The following is a 14,862-nucleotide window of genomic DNA, read 5'->3' on the forward strand; positions in this document are numbered from 1 at the left end:
GAAGGAGAGGGTTGAGGGTGGACGGTGGGCTGTGAAGACTTTCTAGGGGCATCTTAGAGTCTGTGAATGAAGCAGTGTTGTCTTTGGAAGTGGGGAGTAGAAAAGAAGATCCCCATTGACAGTGAGGAGGGAGGACAGCTGGAGTTGTCACTGCAGTCTAGGTGGGGTCAGGGCTGTGGGACCGCAGCGATTAGCCTGACTTTTCTCCCCCACCCCCATCGGCGTTGTGTGTCCTAGAGAGATTTACAGGGCTATGAAAGAGTGACCCTTGTCAGTGCCCTTTTTAAGACAACTGAGGGTACGGGTCAATGTGTCTGCCTGGTGATGGACTGGGGAGACAGCCTTGGTGCAGCAGGAACATTCAACCCATGAAGCATTTGACTCATTGTGCTTTAGAGACCGTGAGTGACAAGGTTTTGACTTTTTTTTTTTTTTTTTTGAGACAGAGTTTCGCTCTTGTTACCCAGGCTGGAGTGCAATGGCGCGATCCTGGCTCACTGCAACCTCCGCCTCCTGGGTTCAAGCAATTCTCCTGCCTCAGCCTCCCGAGTAGCTGGGACTACCGGCGCACGCCACCACTCCCAGCTAATTTTTGTATTTTTAGTAGACACGGGGTTTCACCTTGTTGACCAGGATGGTCTTGATCTCTTGACCTCGTGATCCACCCGCCTCAGCCTCCCAAAGTGCTGGGATTATAGGCGTGAGCCACCGTGCCTGGCCGGTTTTGACATTTTTGAGGAGATAATAAATGTCTAAATTTGGCAGTTTGAGTGATTAGGAAAAAGGAATCTTAAACTAGGTAATTCTACTTGATTTTCAGTGTGAAGCCATTAATAACGAACTTTGTGGCTCTTGTTTGAAGGTGGATCTTTCAACACATCGTTGTTTAGTTTTCAAGAATAAAGTCATCATAAGACCTCATGCCACAGAAGAGATAAAAGTGCTTTTTATACCATCCAGTCCTGGGGTTTTCAGATGCACATTCAGTGTTGCTTCTTGGCCATGTTCAACGGATGCTGAGACCATCGTACAGGCGGAAGCTTTGGCCAGCACCGTCACTCTCACTGCCATTGCCGAGAGTCCTGTTATCGAGGTATCTGTTTGTAAATGAGTCATTGTCATACCTGGCATTTTAAAGAAGACTGTTTAACCTTAGAAGTAAAATTTGGGGAAAAGAAATTTGTGACCAAAAGTGCTACAAAACTCATTTCAAGATAAACTTTGGTTCTCAATGTCTTTTTATTCCAAAATTTAAAATTATTTTTAGTTTTGCAGAAGCACAAGTATACTTGCTAAGATGTCTATAAAGCAGAGTATAAGATTAAACACTATTTTCCAACTGATTTCCATTGTATAATTAGATGTGCACTTAAGAACATGCCAGTGGTTCATATTCTTTTTATATTTCTGCACCTGGAGATTATTTGCTAGCTAGAAAAGTTTCCCTTCTCCAGTCTCCTATTTTCTGGAAGCCAAAGAAATTAGGTCTAGCCAAGTTGGGATAATAAGTGGTCATTGGATTATATGCTCATTTAGGATGATGGCTCTCAACCCTGGCTGCACATTGGAATAACACTGGGGGCTTTTAAGTACCCCAATACCTGAGTCCCACATAGACTGACTAAATCAGAGTGAGGGAGGGGGTGGCTGCCTCTCGGTAATTTTCAAATCTTCCCAGATGCTTACAAATCATAGCCTTAGTTAACAACCACCGCTTTACAAGAGCTATCTCCTCTTAGTTGATAGTGAAATCAGAACTAACATACTGAATGAAATTAAGGAATGTGGGAGGGAGAGATGGGAGGGTGCAGAACAGAGGAAAAGAAGAACAGGTCTTGATACAGTCATGGGTCGCTTAACAACAGGGATATGCCATGAGAAATGTGTCCTTAGGCAATTTTGTCATTGTGTGAATACCAAAGAGTGTACCTACACCAACCTAGATGGCACAGCCTTCTACACACCTAGACTATATGGGAAAGTCCATTGTTCCTAGGCTATGCACCATTGTTCCCATACAGCTTGTTACTGTACTTAATACTGTAGGCAGCTGTAACACAATGGTAAGTATTTCTATATCTCAACATAGAAATGGTACAGAAAAAATATATTATAAAAGATTTAAAAATGGTACATCTTATAGGGCACTTACCAGAGGACTAGAAGTTGCCCTCGGTAAGTCAGTGATGAGTGAATGTAAAGGCCTAGGATATTACTGTACACTCTTGAAGACATTATAAACACTGTGCATTTAGGCTATACCAAATTCATAAAAATATAATTGTACTGTGATGTTATGATGGCTATGATATCACTAGGTGTTAGGAATTTTTCATCTCCATTATAATCTTATGGGACCACTGTCTTATATACAGTCCACCATTGACCAAAACATCATTATGTAGGATGCGACTTTAATTAAAAGTTAGTTGATTTCAGCTGGGCACTGGCATGCATCTGTCAAGGTGGGTGGATTGCTTGAGCCCGGTAGTTTGAGACCAGCCTGGGCAACATAGTGAGACTCTGACTCTACACAAAATTTTTAAAATTAGCTGGGTGTAGTGGTGCATGCTTGTGATGCCAACTCCTCAAGAAGCTAAGGTGGGAGGATCACTTGAACTCAGGAGTTTGAGGCTATAGTAAGCTGTAATCACACCACTGCACTCCAGCCTGGGCAACAGAGCAAGACCCAGTCTCAAAAGAAAAAAAGAATTAGTTGACTTCCTAATATGTGAATTGAATTTAACATATTTAGCTAACCACACTTAACAGGTGTACTGATGTCCTCCTAAAGTAAGTTAGTTGTTTCAAGCCAGGTGCAGTGGCTCATGCCTGTAATCCCAGCACTTTAGGAGGCCAAGATGGGTGGATCACCTGAGGTTAGGAGTTTGAGACCAGCCTGACAACATGGTGAAACCCCGTCTCTACTAAAAATACAAAACTTAGTCGGGCTTGGTAGTGCATGCCTGTAATCCCAGCTACTCAGGAGGCTGAAGCAGGAGAATTGCTTGAACCCGAGAGGCAGAGTTTACAGTGAGCTGAGATCACGCTATTGCACTCCAGCCTGAATGACAGAGCAAGACTCTGTCTCAAAAAAAAAAAAAAGTTAATTAGTTGTTTTATTCCACAAAGCTGTAACTGTGACTTGCAATTTAGAGGTAGGTGTTCGGAATGAAGGACAGGGCAGCTACTCTGGGAGACTGATGAGAATCACAGGGTTTTCCTCATTGTACACGTTCTTCAGGGGAATGCTTAGTAACCTAAACTCAACAACTTTATTTTCTTATGGGCGTGGAGGAGGAAATCAATTGTAAATGTTCTCATAAACTTTTTTCACGTTTTAGTTTTCCTGTACTCTTGTGTTGTTATCTGCACATATTATAAACTTTTAGTGATCTTTTCCTTTTTGCGTAAGTGCCATTTTATATACTTCTCAGTCAGCTCTGCTCTGCTTGCCCTTCTCTAGGTCAGGGTTTTTCAGCATTAACACTATTGGTATTTTGGGCTAGAAAATTCTTTGAGGGTGGAGAGGGCTGTCTTGTGCAGTGTAGGATGTTTAGCAGTGTCCCTGGTCTCTACTCACTGGATGTCAGTAATACCCCTTACCCTGCTGTGATAACCATAACATCTCCAAACGTGGTCAAGCCACTCCTGATAGGAAGCACTGAGAAATGGTGCTATTAACTTCCTGCATTTCAATACATTCTACTATACTAGGCTGTTCAGCCTGCCCTTAAAGCTGCTTACCTTTCTGTAGCAGACATGATAAATCACCTCTATGCAATATTTGGCATTGCTGTGTCCCAAGCGGCTCACATATATCAATGGTGTTTGGTAGTGGAAGGCAGTGGTTCCCTACTGGTATGCTTGTTGGAATCACCTGACGAATTTCAAAACTACTGATGTATGTGTCTGAGCTTTGAGTCCAACAAACAGACAAATTTGGGAACCACTGGTGTAGGGAATAGTTCAGTGTTATTCAGGCCAGTTAAAACTGCCTTCTTGGAAGAGTGGAACTAGAGGAATTAGGCCCTGATGGTTCAGCAGGATTTGATTACGGAACAACATTCCATATGAGAGAGTGTTCAGGAATTATACAGAGGCCATATGCATAGAAACTGTTAAATTACTTTCTCAACGTGAGAAAGGGTCTCCCAGGTACATAATGCAAATGTTACAGTTTAAAGTATATGTACCTTTATTTTGGTGTATGCAATACTGTTATTGCTAATGTTTGGTATTGTTAGATTTTTTAAAAAAATCATTCTGGATTGGTATGGAATTTTTTTAATTCTTCATTTTTCTTTGAAATATTTTTGTGGGTACCTAAATAGGTGTATATATTTATGGGGTACATGAGATGTTTTGATGCAGACATGCAGTGTGATATAAGTACATCACGGAGAATAGATTATCCCCTTAAGTATTTATCCTTTGAGTTACAAATCATCCAGTGACATTCTTCAAGTTATTTTAAAATATACAATTATTATTGGCTATAGTCATCCTATTGTGCTATCAAATAGTAAGTCTTAATTCATTCTTTCTATTTGTTTTGTACTCATTAACCATCCCCACCTCACTGCTAACCCCTACCCTTCTGAGCCTTTGGTAATCATCTTTCTGTTCTCTGTGTCCATAAGTTGAATTGATTTGATTTTTAGAACCCACAAATAAGTGAGAACATGTGATGTTTGTCTTTCTGTGCCTGGCTTATTTAACTTAATATAATGATCTCTACTTCCATTCATGTTGTTGCAAATGACTGGATCTCATTCTCATGGGTAAATCGTACTCCGTTGTGTATATGTACCATATTTTCTTTATCCATTCGTCTGTTGATGAGCATTTAGATTGCTTCCAAATCTTAGCTGTTGTAAACAGTGCTGCAACAAATATAGGAGTGCACATATTTCTGATATACTGATTTCCTTATGGGTGTATACCCATCAGTGGAATAGCTGGATCACATAGTAGCTCAGTTATTAGTTTCTTGAGGAACCTCCAAAATGTTCTCCATAGTGGTTGTACTAATTCACTTTCTCACCAACAGTGTATGAGGGTTCCCTTTTCTCCACATCCTCACCAGCATTTGTTATTGCCCATCTTTTGGATATAAGCCATTTTAACTGGGGTAAGACAATATGTCATTGTAGTTTTGATTTGCATTTCTCTGATGATCAGTAATGTTGAGGACCTTTTCATATGCCCATGTGCCATTTGTATGTCTTCCTTTGAGAAATGTCTATTCAAATCTTTGCACAGTTTTTGATTGGATTATTAGATTTTTTTCCTATAGAATTGTTTGAGCCACTCATATATTCTGGTTATTAATCCCTTGTCAGATGGGTAGTTGCAAATATTTTTTCCCATTCTGTGGCTTGTCTCTTTACTTTGTTGATTGCATCCTTTGCTGTGTAGAAGCTTTTTAACTTGATGTGATCCCATTTGTCTATGTTTGCTTTGGTTGCCTTTGCTTGTGGGGTGTTGCTTAAGAAGTCTTTGCCCATACCAATGTCCCGGAGATTTTCCCCAATGTTTTCTTTTTTAATTTTAATTTTTTTAAATTTATTTTTATTTTTTTATTTTTTATTTTTATTTTTCCCAATGTTTTCTTATAGTAGTTTCATAGTTTGAGCTCTTGTGTTTAAATTTTTAATCCATTTTGATTTGATTTTTGTATATGGCAAGAGAAAGGAGTCTAGGTTCATTCTTCTGCATATGGATATCCAGTTTTCACAGCACCATTTATTGACGAGATAGTCTTTTTCCCAGTGTATGTTCTTGGCACCTTTGTAAAAAATGAGTTCACTGTAGGTGTGTGGATTTGTTTCTGGGTTCTCTATTCTATACCTTTGGTCTGTGTGTCTGTTTTATGCCAGTATGATGCTGTTTTGGTTACTGTGGCTCTGTAGTATAATTTGAAGTTAGGTAATGCGATTCCTCTAGTTTTATTATTTTTGCTTGGGATAGCGTGGCTATTTCATATCTTTTGTGGTTCCATATACATTTTAGGATTTGTTTTTCTGTTTCTGTGAAGTACATTTTTTTAAATTGCATTTTAGGTTTTGGGGTACATGTGAAGAACATGCAAGATTGTTGCATAGGTACACACATGGCAGTGTGATGTGCTACCTTCCTCCCCATCACCTTTATCTGGTATTTCTTCCCATGCTGTCTCTCCCCAACTCCCTACCCCCCACTGTCCCTCCCCTATTTCCCCCCAACAGACCCCAGTATGTAGTGCTCCCCTCCCTGTGTCCATGTGTTCTCATTGTTGAACACCCACCTATGAGTGAGAACATGCGGTGTTTGATTTTCTGTTCTTGTGTCAGTTTGCTGAGAATGATGGTTTACAGGTTCATCCATGTCCCTACGAAGGACACAAACTCATCATTTTTGATGGCTGCATAGTGTTCCATGGTGTATATGTGCCACATTTTCCCTGTCCAGTCTATCATGGATGGGCATTTGGGTTGGTTCCAGGTCTTTTCTATTGTAAACAGTGCTGCAATGAACATTCGTGTGCATGTGTCCTTATAGTAGAATGATTTATAATCCTTTGGATATATACCCAGTAAAGGGATTGCTGGGACAAATGGAATTTCTATTTCTAGGTCCTTGAGGAATCGCCACACTGTCTTCCACAATGGTTGAACTAATTTACACTTCCACCAACAGTGTAAAAGTGTTCCTATTTCTCCACATCCTCTCCAGCATCTGTTGTCACTAGATTTTTTAATGATTGTCATTCTAACTGGCGTGAGGTGGTATCCGAATGTAGTTTTGATTTGCATTTCTCTAATGACTAGTGATGATGAGCATTTTTTCATATGTTTGTTGGCCTCATTTATGCCTTCTTTTGTAAAGTGTCTGTTCCTTTGCCCACTTTTGAATGGGCTTGTTTTTTTCTTGTAAATCTGTTTTAGTTCTTTGTAGATTCTGGATATCAGCCCTTTGTCATATGGGTAGATTGCAAAAAATTTTTCCCATTCTGTTGGTTGCCGATTCACTCTAATGACTGTTTCTTTTGCTGTGCAGAAGCTGTGGAGTTTGATTAGGTCCCATTTGTCTATTTTGTCTTTTGTTGCCAATGCTTTTGGTGTTTTGGTCATGAAGTCCTTGCCTATGCCTATGTCCTGAATGGTTTTGCCTAGGTTTTCTTCTAGGGCTTTTATGGTGTTAGGCCTTATGTTTAAGTCTTTAATCCATCTGGAGTTCATTTTAGTGTAAGGTATCAAGAAGGGGTCCAGTTTCTGCTTTCTGCACATAGCTAGCCAGTTTTCCCAACACCATTTATTCAACAGGGACTCCTTTCTCCATTGCTTGTTTTTGTCAGGTTTGTCAAAGATTGGATGGTTGTAGATATGTGGTGTTGCCTCCAAGGCCTCTGTTCTGTTCCATTGGTCTATATCTGTGTTTTGGTACCAGTACCGTGCTGTTTTGATTACTGTAGCCTTGTAGTATAGTTTGAAGTCTGGTAGTGTGATGCCTCCTGCTTTGTCTTTTTTGCTTAGAATTGACTTGGCTATGCGGGCTCTCTTTTGGTTCCATATGAAGTTTAAGGTGGCTTTTTCCAGTTCAGTGAAGAAGGTCATTGGTAGCTTGATGGGGATAGCATTGAATCTGTAAATTACTTTGGGCAGTATGGCCATTTTCATGATATTGATTCTTCCTAACCATGAACATGGAATGTTTCTCCATCTGTTTGTGTCCTCTCTTATTTTGTTGAGCAGTGGTTGTAGTTCTCCTTGAAGAGGTCCTTTGCATCCTTTGTTAGTTGTATTCCCAGGTATTTTATTCTCTTTGTAGCAATTGTGAATGGCAGTTCGTTCTTGATGTGGCTCTCTTTAAGTCTGTTATTGGTGTATAGGGATGCTTGTGATTTTTTCACATTGCTTTTGTATCCTGAGACTTTGCTGAAGTTGCTTATCAGTTTCAGGAGATTTTGGGCTGAGATGATGGGGTCTTGTAAATATACAATCATGTTGTCTGCACATAGAGACAATTTGACTTCCTCCTTTCCTATTTGAATACCCTTTATTTCTTTTTCTTGCCTGATTGCTCTGGCTAGAACTGCCAATACTATATTGAATAGGAGTGGTGAGAGAGGGCATCCTTGTCTAGTGCCAGATTTCAAAGGGAATGCTTCCAGTTTTTGCCCATTCAGTATGATATTGGCTGTTGGTTTGTTGTAAATAGCTTGTATTATTTTGAGATACGTTCCATCAATGCCTAGTTTATTGAGGGTTTTTAGCATAAAGGGCTGTTGAATTTTGTCAGAGGCCTTCTCTGCATCTATTGAGATAATCATGTGGTTTTTGTCTTTGGTTCTGTTTATGTGGTGAATTACGTTTATAGACTTGCATATGTTGAACCAGCCTTGCGTTCCCGAGATGAAGCCTACTTGATCATTATGGATAAGCTTTTTGATGTGCTGTTGCAATCAGTTTGCCAGTATTTTATTGAAGATTTTTGCATTGATGTTCATCATGGATATTGGCCTGAAGTTTTCTTTTCTTGCTGAGCCTGCCGGGTTTTACTATCAGGATGATATTGGTCTTATAAAATGATTTGGGAAGGATTCCCTCTTTTTCAATTATTTGGAATAGTTTCAGAAGGAATGGTACCAGCTCCTCTTTGTGTGTCTGGTAGAATTTGGCTGTGAACCTGTCTGGACCTGGGCTTTTTTGCGGTGGTAGCCTCTTAATTGCTGCCTCAACTTCAGACCTTGTTATTGGTCTATTCAGGGTTTCAACTTCTTCCTGGTTTAGGCTTGGGAGGATGCAAGTGTCCAGGAATTTATCCATTTCTTCCAGGTTTACTAGTTTATGTGCATAGAGATGTTTGTAATAATCTCTGATGATGGTTTGTATTTCTGTGGAATCTGTGGTGATATCCCCTTTATCGTTTTTTATTGCATCTATTTGACTATTCTCCCTTTTCATTTTTATTAATCTGGCTAGTGGTCTATCTATTTTGTTGATCTTTTTGAAAAACCAGCTCCTAGATTTATTGATTTTTTTGAAGGGTTTTTTGTGTCTCTATCTCCTTCAGTTCCGCTCGGATCTTAGTTATTTCTTGTCTTCTGCTAGGTTTTGAGTTTTTTTGATCTTGCTCCTCTAGCTCTTTCAATTTTGATGATAGGGTGTCAATTTTAGATCTTTCCTTGCTTCTCATGTGGGCATTTATTGCTATATATTTTCCTCTAGACACTGCTTTAAATGTGTCCCCGAGATTCTGGTACGTTGTGTCTTCGTTCTCATTGGTTTCGAAGAACATCTTTATTTCTGCCTTCATTTCATTGTTTATCCAGTCAACATTCAAGAGCCAGTTCAGTTTCCATGAATCTGTGTGGTTCTGAGTTAGTTTCCAAATTCTGAGTTCTCCCTTGATTACACTGTGGTCTGAGAGTCTGCTTGTTATGATTTCTGTTCTTTTGCATTTGCTGAGGAATGATTTACTTCCAATTATGTGGTCAGTTTTAGAGTAGGTGTGCTGTGGTGCTGAGAAGAATGTATATTCTGTGGATTTGGGGTGGAGAGTTGTGTAAATGTCTATTAGGTTTGCTTGGTCCAGGTCTGAGTTCAAGTCCTGGATATCCTTGTTAATTTTCTGTCTAGTTGATGTGTCTAATATTGACTGTGGGGTGTTAAAGTCTCCCACTGTTATTGTGTGGGAGTCTAAGTCTCTTTGTAAGTCATTTAGGACTTGTTTTATGTATCTGGGTGCTCCTGTATCGGGTGCATACATATTTAGGATCATTAGCTCTTCTTGCTGCATTGATGCTTTTACCATTATGTAATGTCCTTCTTTGTCTCTTTTGATCTTTGTTGGTTTAAAGTCTATTTTATCTGAGATGAGAATTGCAACTCCTGCTTTTTTTTTGCTCTCCATTTGCTTGGTAAATCTTCCTCCATCCCTTTATCTTGAGCCTTTGTGTATCGTTGCATGTGAGATGGGTTTCCTGGATACAGCACACCGATGGATTTTGGCTTTTTATCCAATTTGCCAGTCTGTGTCTTTTGATTGGGACATTTAGCCCATTTACATTTAGGGTTAATACTGTTATATGTGAATTTGTTCCTGCCATTTTGATGCTAGCTGGCTGTTTTGCCCGTTAGTTGATGCAGTTTCTTCATTGTGTTGATGCTCTTTACCATTTGGTATGTTTTTGGAGTGGCTGGTAATGGTTGTTCCTTTCTATGTTTAGTTCTTCTCTCAGGAGCTCTTGTAAAGTAGGCCTGGTGGTGATGAAATCTCTGAGTACTTGCTTGTTCACAAAGGATTTTATTTTTCCTTCACTTATGAAACTTAGTTTGGCTGGATATGAAATTGTGGGTTGAAAGGTCTTTTCTTTAAGGATGTTGAATATTGGCCCCCACTCTCTTCTGGCTTGTAGGGTTTCTGCTGAGAATTCTGCTCTGAGTCTGATGGGCTTCCCTTTGTGGGTAACCCGAACGTTCTCTCTGACTGCCCTTAGCATTTTCTCCTTCATTTCAACCCTGGCGAATCTGACGATTATGTGCCGTGGGGTTGCTCTTCTTGAGGAATATCTTTGTGGTGTTCTCTGTATTTCCTGGACTTGAATATTGGCCTGGCTTGCTAGGCTGGGGAAGTTTTCCTGGATCATATCCTGAAGAGTATTTTCCAGGTTGGATTGATTCTGTCTGTCACATTCAGGGTACACCTATCAAACGTAGATTAGGCCTTTTCACATAGTCCCATATTTCTTGGAGACTTTGTTCATTCCTTTTTACCCTTTTTTCTTTAATCTTGCCTTCTTGTTTTATTTCATTGAGTTGATCTTCGACCTCTGATATCCTTTCTTCTGCTTGGTCAATTCGGCTGTTGAAACTTGTGCGTGCTTCTTGAAGTTCTCATGTTGTGTTTTTCAGCTCCATCAATTCACTTGTATTCCTCTCTAAGTTGTTTATTCTTGTTAGCATTTTGTCAAACCTTTTTTCAAGGTTCTTAGTTTCTTTGCATTGGGTTAGAACATGTTCTTTTAGCTCAGAGAAGTTTCTTATTGCCCACCTTCTGAAGCATTATTCTGTCAATTCATCACACTCATTCTCCATACAGCCTTGTTCCCTTGCTGGTGAGGAGTTGTGATCCCTTGGAGGAGGAGAGGTGTTCTGGTTTCGGGTGTTTTTATCCTTTTTGTGCTGGTTTCTTCCCGTCTTTGTATTTATCCACCTGTCGTCTTTGTAGTTGTTGACTTTCAGATTGGGTCTCTGAGTGGACGTCCAGTTTGTTGATGATGAAGTTATTTCTTTCTGTTTCTTAGTTTTCCTTCTACCAGTCAGGCCCCTATGCTGTAGGACTGCTGAGGTCCACTCCAGGCCCAGCTTGCTTGGGGATCACCTGCAGCAGCTGCAGAACAGTAAGGGTTGCTGCCAGTTTCTTCTGCTATCTTTGTCCCTGAAGGATAACCGCCTGATGTCAGTCTGAGCTCTCCTTTATGAGGTGACTCTTTGGATATACGGAAGTCAGGGAGCTGCTTGAGGAGACAGTCTGTCCTTTATAGGAGCTCAAGTGCTGAGCTGTGAGCTCCGTTGTTCATTCAGAGTTGCTGGGCAGGTACGTTTAAGTCTGCTGCGGCTGAACTCATAAAGCCCCCTTTTTTTTTTCCCAGGTGCTCTGTCCCGGGGAGTTAGGGTTTTATTTATGAGCTTCTGTTGTGCTGTTGGCTTTTTTCAGGGCTGCCCTGCCCAGCGAGGAGGCAGTCTAGTCACTGTCTGCCTGCAGAGGCTTTGATGAGCTGCTGTGGACTGCTCAGCTGCCATGTGAACTTCCCTGCAGTTCTGTTTATACGGGTGTAGTTAGTACTGTCTCGGCAATGGCGGCCCACCTCTGTAATGGCGGACTCTCTCTGTAATGGCGGGCTGCCTCAGCAATGGTGGACTACCTCCATAGTGGTGGAATTCCTTAGTAATGGCAGACGCCCCTCCCCCACAGAGCTGGACCGTCCTGGGTTCAGCTGTGCTTGTTGTGAAACTCTCAATCCAGAGCGTTTCAGATTGCTGTTTTTTTGTGGGGGTGGGACCAGCCGAGCCTGATCACCTGGCTCCCTGCCTCAGAGACTTTTTTTTTTTTGTTCTCCCAGGTGTTCCAGTCACCTGTTGAAAAGGCGCCGAAATCTGTGTGATTTCCCGTGTGGAGACCCACTGCGCCGGCTGAAACAGCTGTGCTGAGATTCCTGGCGCTTTTTGCCTGGGAGTCTCCTGGCCTGGCTCCCTGTTTCAGTCCCCTTTCCTATCATTTGAATGGGCCACTCTGTCTTCCCTGAGCTCCAATCGCTAGCTAAAATGGTGCCAGGACCCATGTATTTTGTATGGAGAACTCCCGCGCCTTGGCGCCAGCCAAAACAACCACTTCGGCCGAAACAGCTGTGCTGGCCAAAACAGCCACGCTGGCAACCTGTGGGGCTCCTCCGCCTGGGAATCTGTTGGTCTGTGGGCAATAAAAATCCGTCTGGAAATGTGGCTTCCACTCATCCTCCGCGCTTTCGCTGGGAGCTGCAATCCTGAGCTGCTCCTAATGGGCCATCTTGGGTCTGTCCTGTGAAGTACATTTTAACAGTATTGATTCTTCCAATCCATAAACATGGAATGTTTTTCTTTCCTTTTTTGTTTTGAGACAGAGTCTTGCTCCATTGCCCAGGCTGGAGTGCAATGGTGCAATCTCGGTTAACTGCCACCTCCACTTCTCGGGTTCAAGTGATTCTCCTTCCTCAGCCTCCCAAGTAGCTTGGATTTTAGGTGCCCACCACCACAGCCGGCTAATTTTTGTATTTTTAGTAGAGACAGGCTTTTACCATGTTGTCCAGGCTGCTCTCGAACTCCTGACCTCAGGTGATTCACCTGCCTCGGCCTCCTAAAGTGCTGGGATTATAGGTGTGAGCACCGTGTTTTTTTATTTTGTGTGTGTGTCCTCTTCAGTTTCCTTCATTAGTGTTGTATAGTTTTCATTATAGAGGACTTTCACTTCTTTGATTAATCCCTAGGTATTTAATTTTATGTGTGGCTATTGTAAATGGGATTACTTTTAAAATTTATTTTTCACATAATTTATTTTTGCCATGTAGAAATGCTACTGACTTTTATATGTTGATTTTGTATCCTGCAACTTTACTGAAATATTTTAATCAGTTCTAGCAGTTTTCTTTTTAAACGTGGTCACTTGCTTTAATAACAATACATATACCATGTTATCACCGTAGGATATAAAATCAGGTTAGACAAGATAATTTCCCAAGTGCAGTATCATTCTGTAGTAAATAAAAGTTTGTGTATGTTGTCTGGCCAAAGCAACTCGCTCAGAAGTCATTAATCAATTCCATTATAGGTGATTTGTTTAATGTTTACAATTCTTATGGAGAAAACACACGTTTAAAAAGTGTTCCTTTTTTGCATGAGTGCTTAAAATACATATTTCTATTTCAAGACGACATTTAAAAATTATTGTAATATAACAGCAGCAAAAATACAAGTCTGTAGTTACAGAAGAAGTAAACTAGAATCTATAAAGTTATGCTCATGTTAACAATTGTGATTCTTTAATAAATACTATTACTATGTAGCTTTATTGTAAGCTTTCAAGAATTGGTTTAAACACACACATATAGATACTGTCAGTTGTAGAAGGCTTTACAAATTATATTCCATGCACTCTTTGGACAGAGTTCTAAAAGAGCCAGCCAGTCCCTAAGATAGGCAGAAAAAGGTTAAATTAACTGAGGCAAATAGGACTCTTATATAACATCCAAAACATGAGATTTTGGAACAAACAGGGAGTACTTCGGGTTTGACCTGCTGTCTTCTTTAGAACTAATTTCATCACACAGTTTAAGAAGGTGGACATCTCAACACCATTAAGTGCATTTAGGTGACATGTTTCTTTTATGTTAACTTGACTTCCTTGAATGGCCCAGTTAGTAAACTAGTCACTAGTAATTCAGTCACCAGGCAAATCAAGCCTGCAAGAAAGGAGGCCAGTATTCAAAATGCCATGTTACCATCTGAACCCCCTTAAATAGCTTATTTTCAACATTAATATGTATAACTTAACAATAATGAGATGTCTAAAGCGAACTCTTCCAACAAGATGAAAACAGCATTTCATTTAGATGCTCAACTTTTCCTTCCATGTTACGTTTGACTAATGTTTTAGTTCTAAACAGTTTTTACAATCCCAACATTAACATCGTTAACAGATTTATCAAGCTGTTTATACATCATTTTGCTCACAATTGCTTCATGAATCTCTTGCTTTTCCCTCTGTTACGGACTCTGTTATCTACATTTAAAGTGAACTTCTTTCATAGTTTATTTCATGTTTCTACTTCTTGGATTACTAATGCGTCTACTTGTTACTTTTGCTGAGTCTTCCTGATTTTCTTCCAGTAGATGATAATTTTTTGATATTTAAAATTTTTTAATGTGAGTTCACATTCATTGAGGCTGCTTTTTACTTTAGGAATCCCATGACTTGTCCTAGTCTTTGGAAGTGTCCCTAGAGAGTACTTGTGCAGAAATGTTGGAGATGTTGAAAGCCTTTGTGATTTATTTTAGCTTGGGGCTCTCATGTCCAGTGTGACCTAGGCCTAGGCTTTCATGTTCTTGCAAATAATCTTCTATGCTGCTCATCTTTGGACAGGTTCCTTGTTGACTCCATAGACATGAGAAGAATTTTTTTCAGTTCCCTTTTCATTTTATTCCTTTGAGTTTCTGGGCTTTATGCACAGATTTCAAATTCCATTCCAGCCTCACTGTGCTCAAAACAAGCTTGAAGTCACATCTTTTCTTCTTGGTTCTCTGGAACATATTAAAGCTCTACCACCTTGAGGGCAAATCTGGA

General features: G+C 40.3%; 1 protein-coding gene across 2 annotated transcripts in view; it reads left to right on the forward strand.

The window, feature by feature from the left end:
- CEP192 (centrosomal protein 192) overlaps positions 1 to 14,862 on the forward strand; it is a 135,941-nt gene that overhangs the window by 74,500 nt on the left and 46,579 nt on the right. For both annotated transcript variants that reach the window (XM_012472511.3, XM_064379456.1), the window contains one exon: positions 863 to 1,093. In XM_012472511.3, coding sequence (XP_012327934.2) covers positions 863 to 1,093 — 231 coding nt within the window. The remainder of the gene's footprint in view (positions 1 to 862; positions 1,094 to 14,862) is intronic.

The sequence above is a fragment of the Aotus nancymaae genome, unplaced genomic scaffold (genome assembly GCF_030222135.1).
Source record: "Aotus nancymaae isolate 86718 unplaced genomic scaffold, 86718_ANA_hifiasm-v0.15.2.pri h1tg000020l, whole genome shotgun sequence".
Classification (NCBI taxonomy): Eukaryota; Metazoa; Chordata; class Mammalia; order Primates; family Aotidae; genus Aotus; species Aotus nancymaae.